General features: G+C 41.5%; 2 protein-coding genes across 2 annotated transcripts; both read right to left on the reverse strand.

The window, feature by feature from the left end:
* Positions 1 to 7: 7 nt before the first annotated feature.
* adnp2b (ADNP homeobox 2b) lies at positions 8 to 7,136 on the reverse strand. Its single transcript, XM_070846541.1, has 4 exons — positions 6,901 to 7,136; positions 5,634 to 5,755; positions 3,359 to 3,463; positions 8 to 3,220 (listed from the first exon to the last, which is right to left on the reverse strand). Exons 2-4 carry the CDS (start codon positions 5,739 to 5,741, stop codon positions 494 to 496), a joined length of 2,940 nt encoding a protein of 979 aa, XP_070702642.1. The 5' UTR covers positions 5,742 to 5,755; positions 6,901 to 7,136; the 3' UTR covers positions 8 to 493.
* Positions 7,137 to 9,940: 2,804 nt separating this feature from the next.
* azin1b (antizyme inhibitor 1b) lies at positions 9,941 to 16,553 on the reverse strand. The gene is made up of 11 exons (XM_070846173.1): positions 16,362 to 16,553; positions 15,402 to 15,545; positions 14,806 to 15,004; positions 14,474 to 14,647; positions 14,034 to 14,206; positions 13,603 to 13,816; positions 13,385 to 13,459; positions 12,773 to 12,938; positions 12,372 to 12,481; positions 11,552 to 11,757; positions 9,941 to 11,458 (listed from the first exon to the last, which is right to left on the reverse strand). Exons 3-11 carry the CDS (start codon positions 14,905 to 14,907, stop codon positions 11,383 to 11,385), a joined length of 1,296 nt encoding a protein of 431 aa, XP_070702274.1. The 5' UTR covers positions 14,908 to 15,004; positions 15,402 to 15,545; positions 16,362 to 16,553; the 3' UTR covers positions 9,941 to 11,382.
* Between the last annotated feature and the right edge of the window lie 3,739 nt (positions 16,554 to 20,292).

Here is a 20,292-nt window from a genome sequence, read left to right on the forward strand (position 1 = left end):
AAGCTATGATGTAGGAATTGCAATTTTGTACAAATGGGCATAAATAACTGGTGCAAAAATAAGCAGCTACCTGGAGCAAATCAGTGCGTGAGTTGAAGTCAGTAGCCTTTGTTGAATGAGAGATTGTAACCAACTAAATATTGTTGGAGTTCATCAGCCTGACACCATAACATCTCATAGACAATACATCTGTATATTAATTATTATGTTCTAAAAGAGCGTCAAATTAGGATGTGGACCATTGCCGACATACTGGAGTCAAACGAAGCACTATTAATGAAGGCTACATTAATAAACTGCCCGCACTTAAAGGTAACTTGTATGTTAGGAGATACACTGTATGTACTGTGAACTTGTCTAGTAACTGTTAACACAAAAGGCCGTCATTAAACTATCCAGGTTTTATTCCATTTTTAAATTAAGGATTTGCATTATTTGCAGTTTTTTTTTTTTTTTCTTTTTAAAGTTGTTCCACTTTCACACATTTCTGAACTCATTCCATCTGCTCCTCCCGGTCCCCATCCGTAACTTTCTCATTTCCACTTTCATCCATCGGTTCTGGTCCATCCTCACTGTTTTCAGTCTGCTGTGTTGAATTATCGGCCGTGTGATCTGCGGTATCGGCGGCCTGCGGTTCCGGGATGATGAGATTGTGCTTGACTTTGCTCAGTTCTATCATGTTGAAGCCGAGGAGGACGGAAGCTGTGCTCCTCTTGACACTCTTCATGCACTTGCTGCGCTTCTTGCTGAAGAGGGCCGCCAACTCTGCTTTGGTGAGGGACAGCCTCCTGCACAGCTCGTCGGTCTCGGATTTGGTCGCGTAGGGGTTCACGTTGAAGTATTTGGATATGAAGTCTCTGCGCTCCTCGTTGCAGCGGCGCTCGACCGGCGAGGGTTCCAACACCAGCTTCACCGTGGAGTCGCTCTGAACGACGGGCTCCGGAGGGGGCAACAACTTTTCCTGCTCTCGCAACTTCTTGCGCATGGCCGCCTTTTTTTCTCGCTCTCGCTTGTTGCTCTCAATGACCTCCATCCATGCAGTCTCCAGCCTCTTCTTAGCCTCCCTCTCTGCTTCTGTTTCCGAAGGCCCTGCAGTGGGTGCAGGTGGAGCTGCACGAGCTGGAGCTAAAGTCGGTTTCATAGTCAGCCCTTGTGGCATTTGGAGAAAGTAGAGTCCGGATGGCTGACTGAGCTGCTGAGCTGGTTTTGCAGGCGGTGGCGGCTGCTGCTGTGGTGCCGGCATAGGTTTGGGAGGCGGTGGCTGTTTTGGTGAACACCGGCACCGCTGAATGTGTAGCATCACCGCCTGCTGGGTTACCTTTCCCGTGTACACACCATTGCAGTATATGCACTTGAAAGCCTCTGTCTTGAGGATCGCATGAATGGTGGGCGCTACAAAGTGCTTTTGTTTCAGGTGCTGAAGATGTTTGGATTCGTTCTGAAACTTTTCATCACAGAAGGGACAGTAAGAACTGTTGATTTTCACAGGGGCAGCGCAGATTTCTGACTGGCTGCTGGGCTGCAACTTAAAGAAGATCAGGTCGAGGGAATTTGTGACCAGGGCTAGATTGACCTCTGTGTCTCCTAGGACCTCTTTAGGTGCGGTGGTGTGAACATCAAAGTAAGGGAACAGGATTCCTCCCACACCCTTAGAGTAGACCCTGTATTTCTGTCTTAAAAAGTCACAGTACGCCTTGCTTGTGGGATTGTGCTGCTTCACGTGCTCAGCAAGCTGTTTGATTGAAAAGAACAAAGCCGAACAGTACAAACAATTCAGGCCATGCAGGAGGTGTTGGAAGACGCTTTTTTCTGAGAGTAGAATTTTGCAAGTTAGACATTTGACAGTTTTGTCAGGCATTTTCTTCAAGAATGCTGCTCGTGCTGCCACACTTTCTGACTTGGTAGTTGTGGACTTTGTCTGGTGAGCGACCTCTGTGTGTATGTCAAATACATTGGAGGGGAAAAGTTCATTGCAGAGGGGACAGGTAATCCACTTCTTAGTTTGTGGTGAGGAGTTACTCGTTTGGTCGACGGCCTTGAGAGGGGTACTTGTCTGAGAGACAGGCACTGCTACTTGCAGTGGAGCAAACGTATACGTGGGCATGCCATTCATCTTGTTGCCAGTCGGGATCAAGTGACTCAGCAGAGACTGTGAAGTCAGCATGGTACCCTGTAGGGTGATTTGGTTCGCTGGTGCATTTTGTGTAACCACAGCAGGCTTAGATACAGTTCCAGTAGCCACACTAGCCTGTAGTCCGGTCGGCAGAAGAATTTGCTGCGTTTGTGGAGTCTGTTGTGGCTGACTGGAAGCAGGCGCTATAGCCACTGGTGCCTGTTTCAGAGACACATTAGACATTGTGGGAAGCTGGACCATAGATGATCCTTGGGGCAAAGCACTTCGGAGGGCTATCGTGGCACCAGGCTGCAGCAAACCCTTAGCTTCAGCACTCGCTAGCTGCACTAGCGCTGACGCTTGAGGTGGGAGGAAAGCTTGGTTCGTTCCAGGAGCACAGATCAGAGTAGTACTGTTTGTAGTTCCTTGTAATTGCTGTAATGCCAGCACAGTCCCAGCAGGTTGGCCATTACTTGGTAAAACCAGAGATTTACTGTTTATCATCTGAGGTTGCTGTGGTTTGGGGGCAATATTTGGGAATGTCACAAACAAACCATTCCCATTAGGCGTTGATTTAATGTAGTACTTGTTCTCATAAATCATACTCTGAACTTGTGTGCTGACTGAATAGTGCGATGGCTCAACCAGCATGTGATGCAACATTTGGTCTAGGTTCCCAGTGTTCACCCTACACACCTTGCAGCAGTACACCTTTACAGATGTAGTGCCTTGAAGGTGTAATCTGTATCCAATAAACTGTTCTGCCACACTCTCCAGGTGCTTGAGAATGATGTGCTTCTTCATCACAAAGATAGAAGAGGCTGGAAATCCACACCTCCGACACTGATACCTCTCGTTTCCACGATGGGTGGGTAAAGACGGTTCCCTTGGCGGCTGTATATGAGCAGTGTGTTTGGCATGGAAGAAAAGCGTGTGCTTCTTGACAACCTTGGGGTGGCCGATGAAGAGGCACTGAGAACAGGGCGTCAGCGCACAGAATGTCTGTACATATCCATGGCAGCGAGAGACGTGGCTCCTGAAGTTGTAGATGTTTTGTGACGAGTACTTGCACATGCTGCAGCACAGGGCTCGAGACCGATAAGGCCACTGAAAGGAAGGAAAAAAGAAAAGTGATTTAGCGACATTTCTAATCATTTAACAAATACTCCAACTGGCAAATAATCTTTTTAATTGATAGGTGTTCATTATTAAAAGTTGTCAACAGCAGTTTGGTGTCATATTTACCTTTTTCTGTTGTCTGCTGCTGTATCCATCTGTGAAATCAACCCACTCAGTATCCTGAAAGGTCTCTGCTTCATCCGAGTTTTTCTCAGACTTTTCATTGAGATCCTGTGCAGTAAACAAACAAATATTAACAAGTATACTGAAACAGTGCTGCAATGTAAAACATGTCCGTCAAAGTACAGATACAACTATCAAACATGACATACTGATGGTGCAAAAATGGCGAAAAATGGCAGGCCATTCTGCCTACAGTTTAAAATAATAGCAACGCATCATATAGTATGAATGAATCATACAAGCTGTTGCAAGTTTATAACGAGCACATATCTAAAATTAATGCAGTATAATTAAAAAGCCCTGCAATTAAATCCTTCATGATTGAACTGTGTGGTCATTTTGGAGGCTGCAGCTTGTGATGAACTGTATTACATTATGCAGAGAGATGTTTCTAATATTTTGTCCAGCCTGTTTGTATCGATGAGGGTACAGTAATAGTCAAAAGTCTCTCTTATCTATATTATTCAACAGCACCTCATCTACAGCATGATCTTCAAGTTGAATCGACACTTCTCTAAAAACAGCTTCGACAAGTCTTCATGAAGATGTTATGTAATAAAATTTGAAGCTGAAAAAACAGATAACTACAGTGGAGCAAAAGGTAAAGCGCTTCAATCTGAAATGCAGAAGAATCAAGTCAAATGAAACGGAAAAACAGATGAGAATGTAGTCAATTTTCACATCTGTGTAAAACCAGTGTAGCTGAGAAATAGTTGACAGCGCTGACACAGTACTTGTGACTAATGTTCATTTTTGCACTATTCTTTGTACCGTGTGGTTTAGGGATGGGTATCGAGAGCCAGTTCCAGTAGGGATTCGGCTCCAAATTGTCTGATCCATCGATTCCTTTAATCAATGTCGACAGTCGGGCATTACAAAGCAATGACGTTGAAGTCAAGTTCTTATTGAGGGTAAATAGCCTGATAGAATAACATCTGCATTGTGAATTTTTACTAAAATCTAAATGAAAACGAATGTTGTACAAATATTCTCATTTCATCTATTTTAGATGATGACTGACTGTGTTCAGACTCAATAGATACGCCAATAAATTAGTTGCTGGTATCAATAAAATCACATCAATTCCCGTCCCTAGTGTGGTGTGTTTGTATAATGCTGCCATCTATCACCCTTAGAGTTTTAATGCTACTGACAAGAATCAAGTGTAAAATCTCTGCAGTTTTGTCAAAACAAACCAAGCACTGCTGTGGTTAAAAGAGCATCTGTTTCCTAACTTGTTGCTATGGATGTAGATTAGACTAATATATATATACACATATATATGTACACAGTATATAATATACACACACATCAGTATCAAAATATAAGAATATGTGTGACTAGTCACGGGTAATCTTTTTGGTGGAAGAAATCCTGAGAATCAAACACGGCCATTAAACAGTCCTGTTCTTGATTTGCTACATTATGCACATCAGCTCAATGCCACAGAAAATCTCTGATAGTGTACATGACATCATTATCGTCCAACCCCACTTGTTACCATAACAACCAAAGAAAAAAAAAATCTCTCAATGGCAACACGACCATCATCATATCACATTCAAATCTGATTGTAATGCTTTATGATGGCAGTATTCAAATGTTTGTAACCCAACTTTAACAAACACTGTCGACCATAAATTGATTTATATTAATTTTTAACTGGGAGGCCGTCGACATGCCTTGTGTTGTGATGATTGCATTAAAAATCAACAGTGCTGAAACATGACTGATGTCGTCACTGTTAATGAGCAGTAAGCATCTATTACATCAAGTTTGATAAGTCAATGATACCTAACTTGCTTTGTATGTAAATGACATAAATAAAACGCATTTCTCCAGAATCACAAGATTGGGTAGCAGATGGTAGCTCTAACTCTTGACCCATGTTTCAGATACTACAATTCCTGTTATGGTTGTTATTCTTAAACTCTAATCTGCTTTTAGTGCAACGACCGTTGGGCTATTAGCACTGGATCTGTAAGCACAGACTAGAAACTTTAGGCCACAGACGATATACATAAATCATCATAACGAGTCTAAGTATATACAGCAAAATGCTACTGCACAATAAACAAATAAAACAAACTGGCTTATTAGCTGGGCTATTTGTAGCTAACCTATCTCGTGTGAAGTATCAAATACAGCGACCTACTAGCATAGGACCAGGCACACGTCTTAACGGAAAACGCAATTATTTTTCAAGATTAAGACAAACCTTCAGCAATTTCTGGCAGTCTTCCAGGCCGATCTCACTTAGGATGCTTTTCACAGCCTTGCGTGCCTTACGGATCTTCTCAATATTTCCAACCGGGACCTGATACATTATTCCCCACAAGCCTTGTAAAAGAAAACAAGATGTTAAGGAGCTGTAACACAGACACCATGAGGGAATATCATCATGCTGAATCAATTATTCTGTGTATTTAGAGTGCATAATATATGTGAGTGTTTTCATGTGTGTGTGTGTGTGTACATACACACACACACACACACACACACACACACACACACACACACACACACACACATATAAATATATTAAGAATACTGAGATGAGTATGCATATGATAACTTGATATGCATGTATGTGTGTGATTGTAATGTGTGAGTAATTTATTTTTATTGGCTTATTTTTCCTTGAGGGTGTTTTTATGTTTGTCTGTTATCATGTTTTTTGAGTTTCATGTGTTTTGAATAAAAAAAATTAAAATGTATATCGCGGTGGTGACACACTTCCCAGTTTCCACTTTTCACTGCTGCCCCAAATACAGCTGTTTGGTGATGGGAGACAAATCAATGCAATTATTTGTGGTCAGCATGTCAATATGTCCAGCATGTATGCGGACAAGCCATTTAGATAAGCCTATCATCTAATTCCGTTAGGAAATCAAGATATTGAGCACCTATTGTTTTGCTAACATAAACTTGCAAACAGACTGAATTATTAACATACTGCAATATAAATGATGTAGTAACATAGTAAACTACAGATAACACTGTCTGGATATTTTGCTATAAAATGACTAATATAATAATAATATCAATTGAGTAATCATATAACTATTAGAATGAAACAGCATGACTGTACATGGATAGTATGCCTGCTAAGCACAGTGTTCACATAAATAAAGCCCATAACATTCACTGTGCAACAGCTGATCTCACTACAGTGTAAGCCTCTGTATGAATTATACATGATTACTAACGGTGGCCATTAACTATTGGGTGAGAACAAACTCGGTGAGTTTAAAGTGTGCATTTTGATCCAGATCCCCCCCAAACTAAACATGTCCCTCACACAGCCATGCTAGCCCTGCTGCTGTCTGTCTGTGTGCGTGTGTGTCTGTGTGAGTGAGTGCTACACACACTGGAGTCATTAAAAAGCCCTGCTAGCACGCTGACAGTGACAAGCCGGGTCAGTAAGCCGGCCGTGCCGCTTCTTCCTACTTGAGGATGCAAGCAGCGTCCTCTCGGATATTTACCTCGTCTTATTTTCAGTGTAGGTTTACGTAAGTTGTCGCTGTGCCGCCTCCGACAGGGCTAACGCTCTCCACTTCCACCGGCCCTCAACTGTGTGTGTGTCGGCAAGCTGCGTCTGCTCCCGCGGGCTGCGTACAGATACTCATCCGAGCAGCATCCTCTGTCCGCACACACCGCGGTAGGAAGAGTGTAGCCAAATGTGAAAGGTGATGTTTGCGAACCCCCTCCAGAGATAAGTTATTTCTGGTGCTGCTTTTGTCCCTTTCTTCCCCTATTGAGGAAAAAATGGCGCTCAAGTTCAGGATCTTACGTAGCTGTCCTCATTTGCATATTGTACAAACTGACCAATGGGAGGCCTCTTAGCTTAAAAACTGACAAACTTTTTATTCTCTCACCAAGACTCTCCGTCGTTGTTCCCCAGTGTTCAGGTGATCAGCTTCACAGTTGTGTTTAGATTTCATGTAATAACTTACTTGTTAATTAGAATTCTACATCAGATAGCTAGGTCAGGGGGGCGTGGCTACCCAGACCCCCACTGGCAGTCATGTGGTACATGACTAAGGCTAACCAATGAGCTGTCGAGAAAATGAGCTAAATGGGCGGTCCCTGTGGTGTGACGTCATATCATGCTACTTTTTTTAGCCAGTTAAACTGAAGCACCATTTTGATTGGAGAGGAAGTGAAACTGATAGGTTAGACTTATTTTAGCTAGCTTAGCATAAAGTGTCATGACTTTCCAGCATGTTCAATGATAACAGAAAAAAACAAAATGGCTAGCGACCAGCGTACAGGGATTCATAATGGCGAAACTTTATTTTAGATTTTTGTAATTAGTGCTAATTGTAAAAGTTGATTCGAATCACATTAACAATCGTTACGTTCAGCTTTTCCACCTTCCATCTTGTGAACATGTTCACTTCCGCACAAGTTGAGCAAAACTTACAGCCTATCAGTTAGCCTTTACAAAGAAAGGTCAGCCTGTTTGAACACAAATTAACAATTCGTGATAGTGATCATGTGATGTTACGATGTTACTTCGTTGAGGACTTTTGATGTGCAATTGTTTTGCGTCACCAATCTACCACAGCATTTTTGACCCCCAATGCATTATATTAGCTATTGTTACACGGTACCACGGGCTGTAATATAATCCTTCCTCCTCACCATAATTGTCCATTATTCCCTCACATATGTTACTTGCCATTCCTCATGTGCCAATGTTTACCAGACCACTGGGAAAGTTTTTTAACAACCAAATTTAAAATTTGACTATGAGGATCACATTTACCATTCTGTCCGGTGGTCAGGCAGTGCAAAACAATGGTCATTTAAGATGAACTTCATAAGAGACAGAGTGAAGTGTCAGCATCCATGACGGCTGCACTGCAGCTGATTGCGCTGCCGCATTTCTAGTAAAGTCAGAGCAGTCACATCCCAAAGCTTTATTAAATGAAACCAATCAGTGAGCCACCAATCAGAATCAACCACCAAGAGTTCATTCATGCTTTGCTCGATCATACCAAACATCAGGCTGTGAATCCAGAGAGTTACACTTCAGTCATGTCTTTTAAAATCCATCACCTCTATATTATAACCTTGTATTCACAGAGTCTATTTGTTTCTATGCTGCTCTGCAGTGTCAAGTTATGTGCACCGGAGTACGTGCTTTGTTCCCGAAAGTCTCACCAGTTGCCTGCCATGTTATTATTATCATCGCCACCACTATCAAATAAACCATGACCATTTCTTCTAAATACACTCGATAACTCACTTTTCTGACCATGGTGACATGCACTGAGCGGCAAATCAAAGCATGTGAATGCTCCACTGATCTATTTGTCTAATCCATTATCAGACTCAATACCGATAACATACACTTAAACATGACACACTTAATTGGAGCTACAATGGCTCCTCTTAGAGCCCTTTAGCTGGTATTCCCTCTCTCACATACAACACCAAGGAAGCGCGTCAGAGGCTGTAATCTATTTTGAAGCAAATTTCTCCATAGGAAATCAATGGCTTGAAATTAAACTTGTTGTATCAGGCAAGGACCTTATTGGGAGTGTCAGTGTATCATGTTCAGGAACACCCTGACAGGTCATGTAAGGTCATTTCCATCCAGTAATGTAATGTCCCAAATGTACCCTTTTACCCCGCAGCTAATAGGCCACCCTGACAACCTTATCTGAATTTTCACTGCTAAAACCTTTTAATAACTGAATTTAAAGATGTCTAGTTGAACTGAAAAGTGCTTTGCGACCAGATAGATGCTGTAATATAGTGTTAAGAGGGTGTGGAGGACATACTGTAGATGCTGTACTCTATAATAAGTAGACTGTAATTTAAGTGTTTCGCATATATAATGTGTGTCGTCGAAGCCCATGCCAGTTTTCATTACAACACAACAGCAGGATTCATTGATTAAATGCCCTTTTCTGGCCAAAGATGATGCTGCAGTGCTCTGTCATGTCATAATATACATCTAAACTGATTGGGTTTCATTTTCTCAATGGATACAATCATAAAAATCACATTAATATACTCCTCTAGTATATTAGGCTAGTATAAAGGACAGTTGAATTAATAGCCAAAGAACTGCTCATCCATCAACAACGGAACAGGATACTTCCCTGTTGTAACAAAATTAATACCAGCATGAGCCATCAGTACGAAAATGTTTAGCTTGAGTTTTTAACTTAATGAAATGATGCAGCTGTGTCTAGATAAAGGAGATACAGAAATATTACCTCATTTTAATGACCAAACAGTGTTTAAGTAAGATTGCTTGAACCATCTCCAACTTTTACTGGTTACAGCAGGAAGCAGGATCTCATTCATGTCTGCAAAAGAGTGAGTCCAAGCAGCCCTAAATCTGGATTACAGATTGTTTCCAGGACATTTTAACTACTGTGCGACCAGAACACACAGCAGATCAGAAACATATGTTTCTGAGTTATGTTGGCCTACAGTGAAGATTTTTTATCAAGAACGCGTGTAAGAACATAAAGTGCTCCAAAGATCACTCATACTCAAGATAGATGATTTCAGTCAGAAATGTATTAAATTAATCACTTTCATTACTTTAACAAGCACAATTTACAGTCAAAAACAGGCTATGGTCCATTAGTGCCTTAGACAAGCAAGTAATTAATACATTAGTCATTTGTAACACACGAGGGCAGGATTCTTTTAAAACTGCAGTTAAGTCAGATCACCTTTAATATTATTATTAGACAGGAGAGATTTAGCTGTACATGAGACTGTGCATTTTGATCCCCCATTACTTTAGAGGCATGAGGAAACGTCTGGCATGTTATTTGTCATTCACACTGCCTCAGAGAGGTCTGTGTACAACTAGGATGTCTTTCACTTGAGTGATCTAGACACCCAAGTCCACATCCGCCACATACAGATCACTGATGTTTGAGCACTCTTCATAAATGGCTCCTTTGCTGGTTTTTCAGATCCTGGGGGGGGACAAGGACCAATCCCTTGGCAAGAGACACTAATAATATAAAGATCTGAAAAATCAGGGCTGCATTGTTAAATGTCACAGCATTTCTTTAACCTACAAAAAGATTTTGTGCATTTGAAACCACATTAACCTCTCTCTGTATTAGAGGCAAGGAGTGCATTAGGGTGTATCATGCCTTTGAGTATAGGGGAAACCACTGAGGTCACAAATGGCAATCACAGCACACTTAATCCATGTAGCGTTAAAAAACACATCAACATCTTATCAGGAAAACACTGTTAGATGGGCCACAGCATAATACCTGGGCAAAACACACTTAAAGATGGAGCTTTGAATATGCCCCAGTAATATCTGAATCCAATAAATAAAAATGCATTGAGGTGAACTGCAACAAAGAAAGAGGTTACATCATTGTCATAATTTCATTTAAACTATGCAAAGTGAGGGGTCTGAAGTACAGAATCCACATGAGGCATTAATTCTTCTAAACACTTCAAAAATCATCTACAGACAAAATGTACTGATGTTGAACAGACACAGGATTTACACGACTGTCAACAGGTAATCAATAGAGGACATGATTTAAATCAATTGTACATTTTGTAAACTGGATTTGATTTAGGAAACAAACCGCCCCAAATGTGTTGGGGGGGTCCCATCTCCACAGAGTCGTCCATTTTGTTGCATAATGTCATTTGAGCTTGGGCTGGAGTTCTTTTAGCTGACAGATTTCAGAGACATCAGAGGGAGGATCTTTTCTATCTTCTAGATAAAATTTTAGACAATTGTGGTATCAACGACCAATTGTTTCTAATTTCCGGAGATAAAAAAAAGTCAAATTCCTTGAAGAAACAATAGGACACTGCATTTCCAAAAAGGTGGCTGGAATGTTGACCACATTTTGCCCCGTGTCCCAAATACCTCGCCGACCCCCCCCTCTCACATGGTGAGAGCAGAGGCTATGGAGGATCTGTGCAATACAATATGGGACAGGGGCAGAGGGTAGTTACGCGCTGTACTGCACCATGGAGAAGTTCTTCATGGCACTGTCCAGCACCACGCCGGCCTCCTGCATTTCGTACCTGTGGGTGACACGAAGCGTCAGAATCAGGTCTCCCGAAACACTTCATGGTCTTATTACTTTGTATTGCATGCGAATTGCCCCTCACACTCACCAGTCAGAGGTGGAGACAGTGTAGTAGATGGGCAGCTGGGAGGAGCTGAACTCCTCCAGGCCGCATGCTCCCATGTTGGAGAAGAGAAGCCAGTCTCCCACGCTGAGCTCAGGCAGCAGGCAGCGCTCCACCACACGGTCCAGCTGGTCCAGTGATGGGCCCCACAGGCTGCTGGGATACACCGCCTCCTCAGCACACAGCACATGCTGAAGAGAGGAGAGAGTGTCATCAAAACTAAACTAATAACTTAAATGCAGTAAAAATACCAATAAAAGTAACTGATGGATCACCATTTGCAAACTGTATTCCTATGACGGCTAAAAGATGTTAGTCGCATTTATGAAACGAATTACAACACAGAACACAATTTCTACATCACTGTCCATCTTTGTCTGTTTGTATTACCCTGACCTACTTAATCAAATTACTATTTAACTACAGTTCCAGTTTGACTTCATGTTGTGGAGTTCATTTATAGTTATTTTATGATTGTAAACAGGGCAAAGAAGAGGAAATTCATCATGAACTGTCATTACTAGTCAGATCTGGTGGGAAGTACAGGTGGGTAGTGGACTGCCATTGACCTTATTAACTAATGTCACACCTTGAAAGAACAATTTATGTTTAAATACGTGCGCTTTGTAGGAAGGACCCAAAAACCAATGTAGGGTGCTATAAATGGGACAATTCACAATCTAAACCAATTCCTGCTTCCCTAAATACTCATAACGCATGACCCTTTTTTCCTATTCAACTGGAGCTGCTATCGGATGCGTCGATCTTGAATGGGGTTGAGTCTCCTGGGTGGAGGCCTACTAACCTTGTGCACTGACGGGGCAGTGATGGAGATTCCCAGCAGCTTGCGGCTGAATGGACCATAAACACCCTCATTCATGTAGTACAGGAACTCAGTATCTTCATTGTTCTCACCTGTGTAAATACAGTGGGTAACCATATCAGAAATATAGAACATACTGTATTATTTACAAACTGAGGACTCGGAGAGGGACTTGGCCTGAGATAGTTTTGTTATAATTATGAAACACCCAAGTGTAAAAAGAAAGAAAAAAAACTTGACAAAACAAATATGAAATAAAACATTCTGTCTTTTCTATGACTGCATACACAGCATTTATCCACAGTCAGATAAAGGCATTACAGTCAGGACTTAACTAGACTGCAGGGGACAAACGGAACCTCTGAGAGAGTGAAGTAACTCACCCTGAGGGAGGCTGTCCCAGTGGCGGGTCACCACCTTTTTGCCGATCACGTTGACAGCCAGGCTGAAAGCTGAGGCCACGTAGAAGCTGCCCGGCTGGGCCAACACTTGCACGCCAGACAGTGGGCTGAAGTAAGCACCGAGCAGCGGCCTGACTGCAGACTCAACCTGCACACACAGAGTTACAGCAAAAATGCCTTCAGTGGGTTTTTCCACATAACAACGAACATGCAAAAACTTTTAAAACAGTTTTAAACATTAAAAGCTTAGAACTGTTTAAGTTTTAAACATTAGGATTTAACAGCTGAAATATAGTACTTCACGCATGCTGTTAGTGAGAGGCTACTTATGTGATATTGGAGTTGCATATAGATGACAGAGTATCATCACTGTTGAGGACTTCAATTTGGAGAAGTTCTGAATTTTCCCCTGTGTGTTCTTTAGTTAAGTTTCATATCTTAAGCAAAGTGTCTGCAGAACATGACACCACCATTTGTGATTTTGCTTTCTGAAAACTTTGAAGTGTAACAAGAACGAGGCCAACTGGGGACAAGTTCCACATCCAAAGTCTGATTAAAACATACCCAATCGTGTCACAGCTGGTTAACTCTTACCTGTTTGAGCTGAAACTCTGAGCCGGTAAATCCACCACCAATGTCCAGGATGTTCATGTTAAAGCCCAGATCCACCTGAACAGAAACAAGTCATTACCGTCAATGACAAATAAAGTTGCTGAGGATATCGTAAAACAATCTTGAGTTGAGTTTATATGTATTAAATTCCCACTGATTAATCATTTCGTAACTTAAGATATTTTCCAGACACTACTCACCCCCATGTCAAACACACAGCGGGCATCTGACAGCGCATGGGTGTAGGCCTGTTGCAGGTCTTGGCAGGAGCTGGGAATGTGGAAGCTCACCCCCACCACCTGAACTCCCTGCTCCTTGGCTGCTTCCAGCAGGTGCCGGCTGCTCTTCAGAGAGAAGCCAAACGCCATGCTAGTCTCAGCCGCATGGGCCTCAGTAGTCAACTGCAGCAGCAACCTAAGAAGGAACAAACAAAGAAACATCAACCAGGGATCAAAACATGGATGAAAGTTTTTGACATTGAAAGAATTCCCACATTTTCAGGCCAAGGGAAAAAATATTTACTCGTCTATCAAAACAGTAATTACACTCACCCAGTATTCAGTTTTACAGAGGAGCCTGACGATTAAAAGGAATGAAACAAAAAGTTTTGCTGCATAATCTGATCCCTTACTTTGCATTGGGGTGCAGGCGGGAGATCTTGGACAACTCTGCCTCATTTTCACACACAAGATGCTGGATGTTGTTCTTGGCAGCATGCTTGATGTGTGCCAGCTGCTTGCAAACACCAGAAAGAATAATGTTTTCTGGTGGCACGCCGTGCTCCAGCACCAGGTTCACTTCAGTCTGGGGGAGAGAGGACAAACACGTTACAGAAATTAATGCAACAAAGTCTAAAAGTCCCATAAAAACAATCAAAATTGAACCACGTGTGTTGTGTGTTGCATAAGTGGAAAGGATAACAGTCATCAGCTGGATAGTAATCAATTGAGTGCCTGTAATGTAATTGCCCCAAATTGTCAAGTGCTTTCATAAGAGGATGAAGCACTGGACACTTTAAAAAAAAATACGTCAAAAGCTACGTGAATGTGATTTTGTGAAGTTAAAGCTTACCTTGTTGGCGCAAACAAAGCCAAGGCCCAAGGAGGCCAGCATCTCGATGACTGCAGGGCTGCTGTTGCACTTGACTGGGTAGTAGGGCTGCAGCTGTGGCACGACGCTCTGCCAGCACACATGCTGCCGCATCAGGGCGCCGAGGTCACCCGCCACAAACGCACTCTTCTCCACCTGGGAACACAAGAGGAAGTGGAGGTTGCACTGAGTATACAAAGCAACTGCCCAAACCACATGTGCCAATGACAGTGTCGTGAAGGCAATTTGAAGGATCTTGGGATTTTCTTCAACTGCAACCTGAGTCTCTTAAAAGCTCTGCAACGTGAACTTACCAGAGCCTGCTCACAGATGTGTCCGTCAATGACATCTTCAAGGGTCACTCCTCCCTCCAGGAGTTCAATGATGTAGCTTGGTTTGTCAGCAAGTCCTTTCATCTCAACCGTATTCCGCTAAGCCGACAATCATAAAGAACAGATAAGCAAGTCAGGGGGTCACGACTGAGCCAATGGGGTCCTGCCGGTATGCAACAAACTGGAAAAAGAGGAAGAGGGAAAAAAACAAAACACATGACTATTAATATCACCACAATAAGCTTTTTTCCCCCCCACAGCAATTTAACCAAGCAAATGAAAGACTCAAGCACAGAGCTGTTGAACTTCTACCCAAATGAGTTTCCACTGTTTAAAATCAGCAGCTAAACATATATAAAGTCTGTGGACACAAATAGCCTTCTACACATGCTTTATAAATCCAAGAAGTCTTAATTTATTCCAAAAAGAAAAATAAAACCTAATATTCTTCCAATACAACTGTGTTTAATCACACCATGGTTTGTATGTATGCCAGATCCTTCCTAACACAATGATCCTGGACTTTGATACAAGTGTGTGTGTGTGTTTGTGTGTACAAGAGTCATTGAGCCACTCACATGGACAAGTCAGGAGATGGACTTGTCCCGCTATCAGCTAGGATCCCAAGGTGGCTCAGCGTTGAAGTCAAAGTGCTCCCGGTAAAGAGCCGCCCCTAGGCCCTCTGGGTAGCGCTCATACACCTGTGCAGAGACAGGGGAGCCCTGGGGGATAAACACACATAACATTAGATATAAACACACTGAAAGGTCACTGTCCACCACAAGTTAAATCACATGAAATGTCTTGTCGTAGGGCAGTCGTTAAGACTCTTAGAAAGTTTACCACTCTAATCTATGGATTCACATTTGTTGTCACTGTGGTCAAAATTTCACCAACAAAATCGATATGTTAAGCAACTCTCGTACCCGTTTACGTGGCTTGTTTATTCTAACCCAATTATCACCCAGTATATTATTGCTGCCTTAATCATTATCTCATCGGGCTATTTATAAACTCTATTAGTCTACATTAGGCGATTATTGTCTAAATCAAGCACAGCGCAAGTAGAGTCACAACTTCACAAATGAGTTTTATTATGACAATGCGTAACCAAAACAAAACATGAAACGCCGTACAACACAAATGTGATTAACGGTTATATTTTACACGTAAAAGTAGGGCTGAATTTAACACAGGAAACACAAGAGAGGAAACGCACTACTGAGAGACTCCTGGCAATGAGAGAGAGAGCAGCTAACATTAAGCTGGCTGCCTACCACACGTCGAAGGAAGACGCTCAATAACCCCCAAACAAACCTCAACATAGACACAACACAAGAATAAAAGCCAGACTGGAGTGCTTAAATCGCATAAAGGTGTGCTGTTATAGTTAAATTTAACCACGAAAACATCGCTTAAACACAGAATTCAATGAATCGGTCTGTCATGTGCGCTAAGAAGGCAGAACGACCAGCCCGCCATGTTACGTCCGCCTGCTGGAACCGAGGAACTCAACCGAAGTGTTTCGCTGTACTTACGTGAGATAACGGCCAGGATGTTTTGGAAAATCGTCTTCTCTTTTTCGGCGGAATTTTTAAAGAGTAGTGGGCACAGCGATATAAGAAAGAAAGGGGGCTGTTTTTGCCATATGGCTAGATGGAGGGACGAGCGTCGGTTAGATTAGGTCTTCTCTGTCGGTTGATGGGCGGAGGACTACTGGAGCCCGGCGGCGGAAGAGGAAAAGGTAATCAACGGCCCGTGGGCGGGGTCTGACGGCCAGCTGCACCAATCAGCGTCCAGCGTCTTTGAGCACACACCAAATATGTATTTCCGTGACCCACACAGGCCGCCGTAGATCCGAGATGTTACGTAACCGTAAACTTTCCGTAGATGGTCGCTCGTCTCTGTCAACCAGGTCAGGTCTGCTCTTGTTTACATGGGAACAATTCAGCAGTGGTGGAGGAAACCCCTATAAATAAAAGTGGCAATACTACACTACAAATGCACAGTTACAAGAGAAGATCCTGTATTGTTAATGTTACTTCAACATAAAAATGTTAGTATCAAAATATACTTAAAGTACAAAGGATTTCAGAATAATATATTTCATATTACTGGGTTATAATTAATTCTATAAAATAAAATATGTTAATTTACATATCCATACTAATGGATAGCTTGTCAATTTTCCCCTGGGGACAAATAAACCCTCATTGTTATAATAAAGTGACTACTGACTGATGTAGGGGAGTAAAAAGTACAATATGTGCCCCTGAGATGTGGTGGAGTAGAAATATAAGGTAGCTGAAAATAGAAATACTCAAGTAAAGTGGCTCAAATTTGCACTTCAGTATCATTAGTAAATTCAGATACACTGCACTGTAATTCCAGCTGCTACAGTATGATTTATGTGTGGGAGAAGGGCCCTTTGCAAAAACAGTCCACTCACAACTATAAAAGCATATTTTAAAGTAGAGTAGATATTTCACCACAGACATCCACTTGTCTCTGTGCACTCGCTGTGTAGTCTATTAAAATGCCCACAACTAGTAATAGATATTTTATTGAGTTTCCAAAGTTCATTAAACAATAATCTGCTGTAAGCGTGATGGCGTGGCTGAAACTTTGTACTGCTGTTTGAAAGCCATAAGGTAGCCCTTTGGGTTGTTTGTTTAACTTTGAAAGTTGTTGTTTGAACTAGCCACTTACCAGCTTGACCTGTCTTTGGCATTCACAGATGCCTTGAGGATATTTGTTATTTGTTTTGTTGTGTATTTTCCTTGTTTAATCTTCTTTACACGTCTGTCTGAGAATGCTTAAAGGCTGTTGGCCTTGTTTTAAGTCACATGCTTGCAATAACCGTTTCCTCTTTGGAAATAGTGTTCATAAGACGTTTATGAGTGCATATATGCACGACTTATGGCTGGGAAAGTTATGTGTACAACAATGCGGGAGAGAGGGCAAACACAACAAGTGTACAACAGTGGCGTGACACTGATAAACTTTCACAACACAAGACATAAACATATAAAATGTGCCTCTCTCTAGGCTGTGTGTTGACGTTCACTGTGCGCCTGCTTGTGTCTCACGGAATCTGAGGGATTATTAAGATTCAAGAGCTTAATGAATATTTTGTTGATTAATCCTTAAGCCTTTGTCACACCCACGTCTAACCTAATTTCAGTTGTGATAATTGCACGTTTTATGCAATTCAGTTTGATCGAAAGAAATTCATTTGGTAAAGTTTACCTCATTAAGCATGGTGGTCAGGAGTTCAGCACTACACTGAATGACTGGCAAGCCGAGCGCAAAAACTCAGCCTCCAGCCACTGCAGTCGTATGACTTGTGTTTCTGTGGCACTGGAGCAACATGCTGCATGGCTTCATCTGTGTGTCTGTAGCTGTCTGTTTGTCTTATAGCTCTTATCTGTGTTTTATGACACTAGCTCCAAGGGACACAGTGTTCACAAAAAGACGCGGCCCAGAAAACACCGGATGATGAACAACAAAGAAAGGCCTATATTGAAGCTCTATGACACTGATACTTTGGAAGCTGGCTGGCCTTCTATGCTATGTTTAGAGACTGGATTAAATGTATGGATTTATGTTGTACAGTAATGCAAATGGCCCTGAAGTACACACTACAGGAATAGCTAAATTTGGGCTTTACAGCCTTTATTTTTGAGAAATAAGGACCCATTTCTAGATACTCATAACTGGTTTCTACAAAGCATAAGGTTTAAAGCTGAAATAAAAAAGAAAAGTATTTGATTCAAGTTTCACATCAGGGTCCATGAGGACAGGAGAAAATTAGATTTCGTGCTTTGGTTCTGCTGAGTACAATTAAATGCTTTCACTGTCCTTAGACAGGACATTGAGCTTGCAGCCAGAGGAAACAGATATAAAAATTTAAAAAAAATTAAACATAAAAACATTTTCCTATGAAGAGTTCAGTCAGACAACTTGTGTGTTGTGTAAGGCTTGTTAGACGGCTGGGCAGATATATTCACCAGTATTGGTTCAGCCTCCGTAGCCTTTATATTCCAGCTGATATGTAACAAGAAATATCAATAAACAGATGTCCAAAGTATTTTGTCATCCGGAAGGTATTTATTATTAATAACTGCTATTTTTTAACTATAAAACATCCCCTTTGTAGGCTATAAATGTTGGCCTTTTTTACAGCACACATTTGGACTTGTTGCAGTGGGAAAAGCACAGCCGTTACTAATATTATTAACAATGGCTGATTCGTGTCCCAGAAAGCCACCACAGTGTGACAGTGAGCCAGCGTGCACAATACCAGGACCATGAAACTGAAGCAGCAAAATGGAGTTGAGCTTTCATTGATTTTGTTATTTGCACCTGTGGTTTCTCACTTTGACGGGACAAAATGTCCTCAGTGAAAAAGGCCTGTGCCTTAAAAAACTAATTTAAAGGATCCTCATTGAAAAATGTTTGTGAATTTAATGTGTTTTTATAGATATTGATATTGGTATGAGCCTAAAGTTCCAGCAATAGCCAGACTTTAATATAATGGTTAAAGTTGTTCCAAACTTAACTCTAATGTTGACACTTTTGAACATTTAACAGTATGGAGCCGGGACAGTGATTGTGACTCAAACAAATATTGGCAGTGAAGAATAAAACACAGAAATCAAAGCTAATTTTATTTTATTTCATTTAAAAAAAAAAAAAACGAATTTCCCCCCGGGGATCAATAAAGTATTTCTATCTATCTATCTATCTATCTATCTATCTATCTATCTATCTATCTATCTATCTATCTATCTATCTATCTATCTATCTATCTATCTTAGCATTCTGAAGTGTTTTATTTGTTTGTTTTTGGTTTTCTTCACATCATGGCTTCAGTGAGAGTTTCACTCTTAGTCACTGAGGATGACAGACCAGATGGAAATACAAGATCATCTTTTGTTTATTTGTCTGTTTTTATCACTGCTGAAAGACTCTGAGAGAACTGACACGATGGAAACGTGTGACTGATTTGCAACTTTTCATTTCACATCAGGATAACAAACTGAATCACAGACTCAATATAAGAATGTATAAGTTATTAAACTTAAGTCTAAGATCTGAATCAGTCCATTCTATGAAATTGTTGATTTTAAGACATTGACTGCCACCTGTAGGCAGATCTGTTGGGTAATGTAGTAGTCAGATCTTACCAGAGGAGGTCAATAATGAGAGCTACTGCCAAAACAAACACCATGGTGCCTTTAAGGACTGTCGGAAATATTGGAATTACTATGTTATTAAAAAAATAATGCTACTGAAACTGTATTATATATATTGTTAACTAAAAACATTGCTTTAAACGCTCAACAGCTGCTGTTTCTTATTTTTATATTCAGACACCGAGCCTCACGAGGATTTATCGGTCACGTGAAGGCAGCAGAGTGCGCAGCAGCGTTTGCGCAGGCGCACAACTACTGCCCTGATCAGCTG

Source organism: Pempheris klunzingeri, chromosome 16 (genome assembly GCF_042242105.1).
Source record: "Pempheris klunzingeri isolate RE-2024b chromosome 16, fPemKlu1.hap1, whole genome shotgun sequence".
In the NCBI taxonomy this organism is placed as follows: Eukaryota; Metazoa; Chordata; class Actinopteri; order Acropomatiformes; family Pempheridae; genus Pempheris; species Pempheris klunzingeri.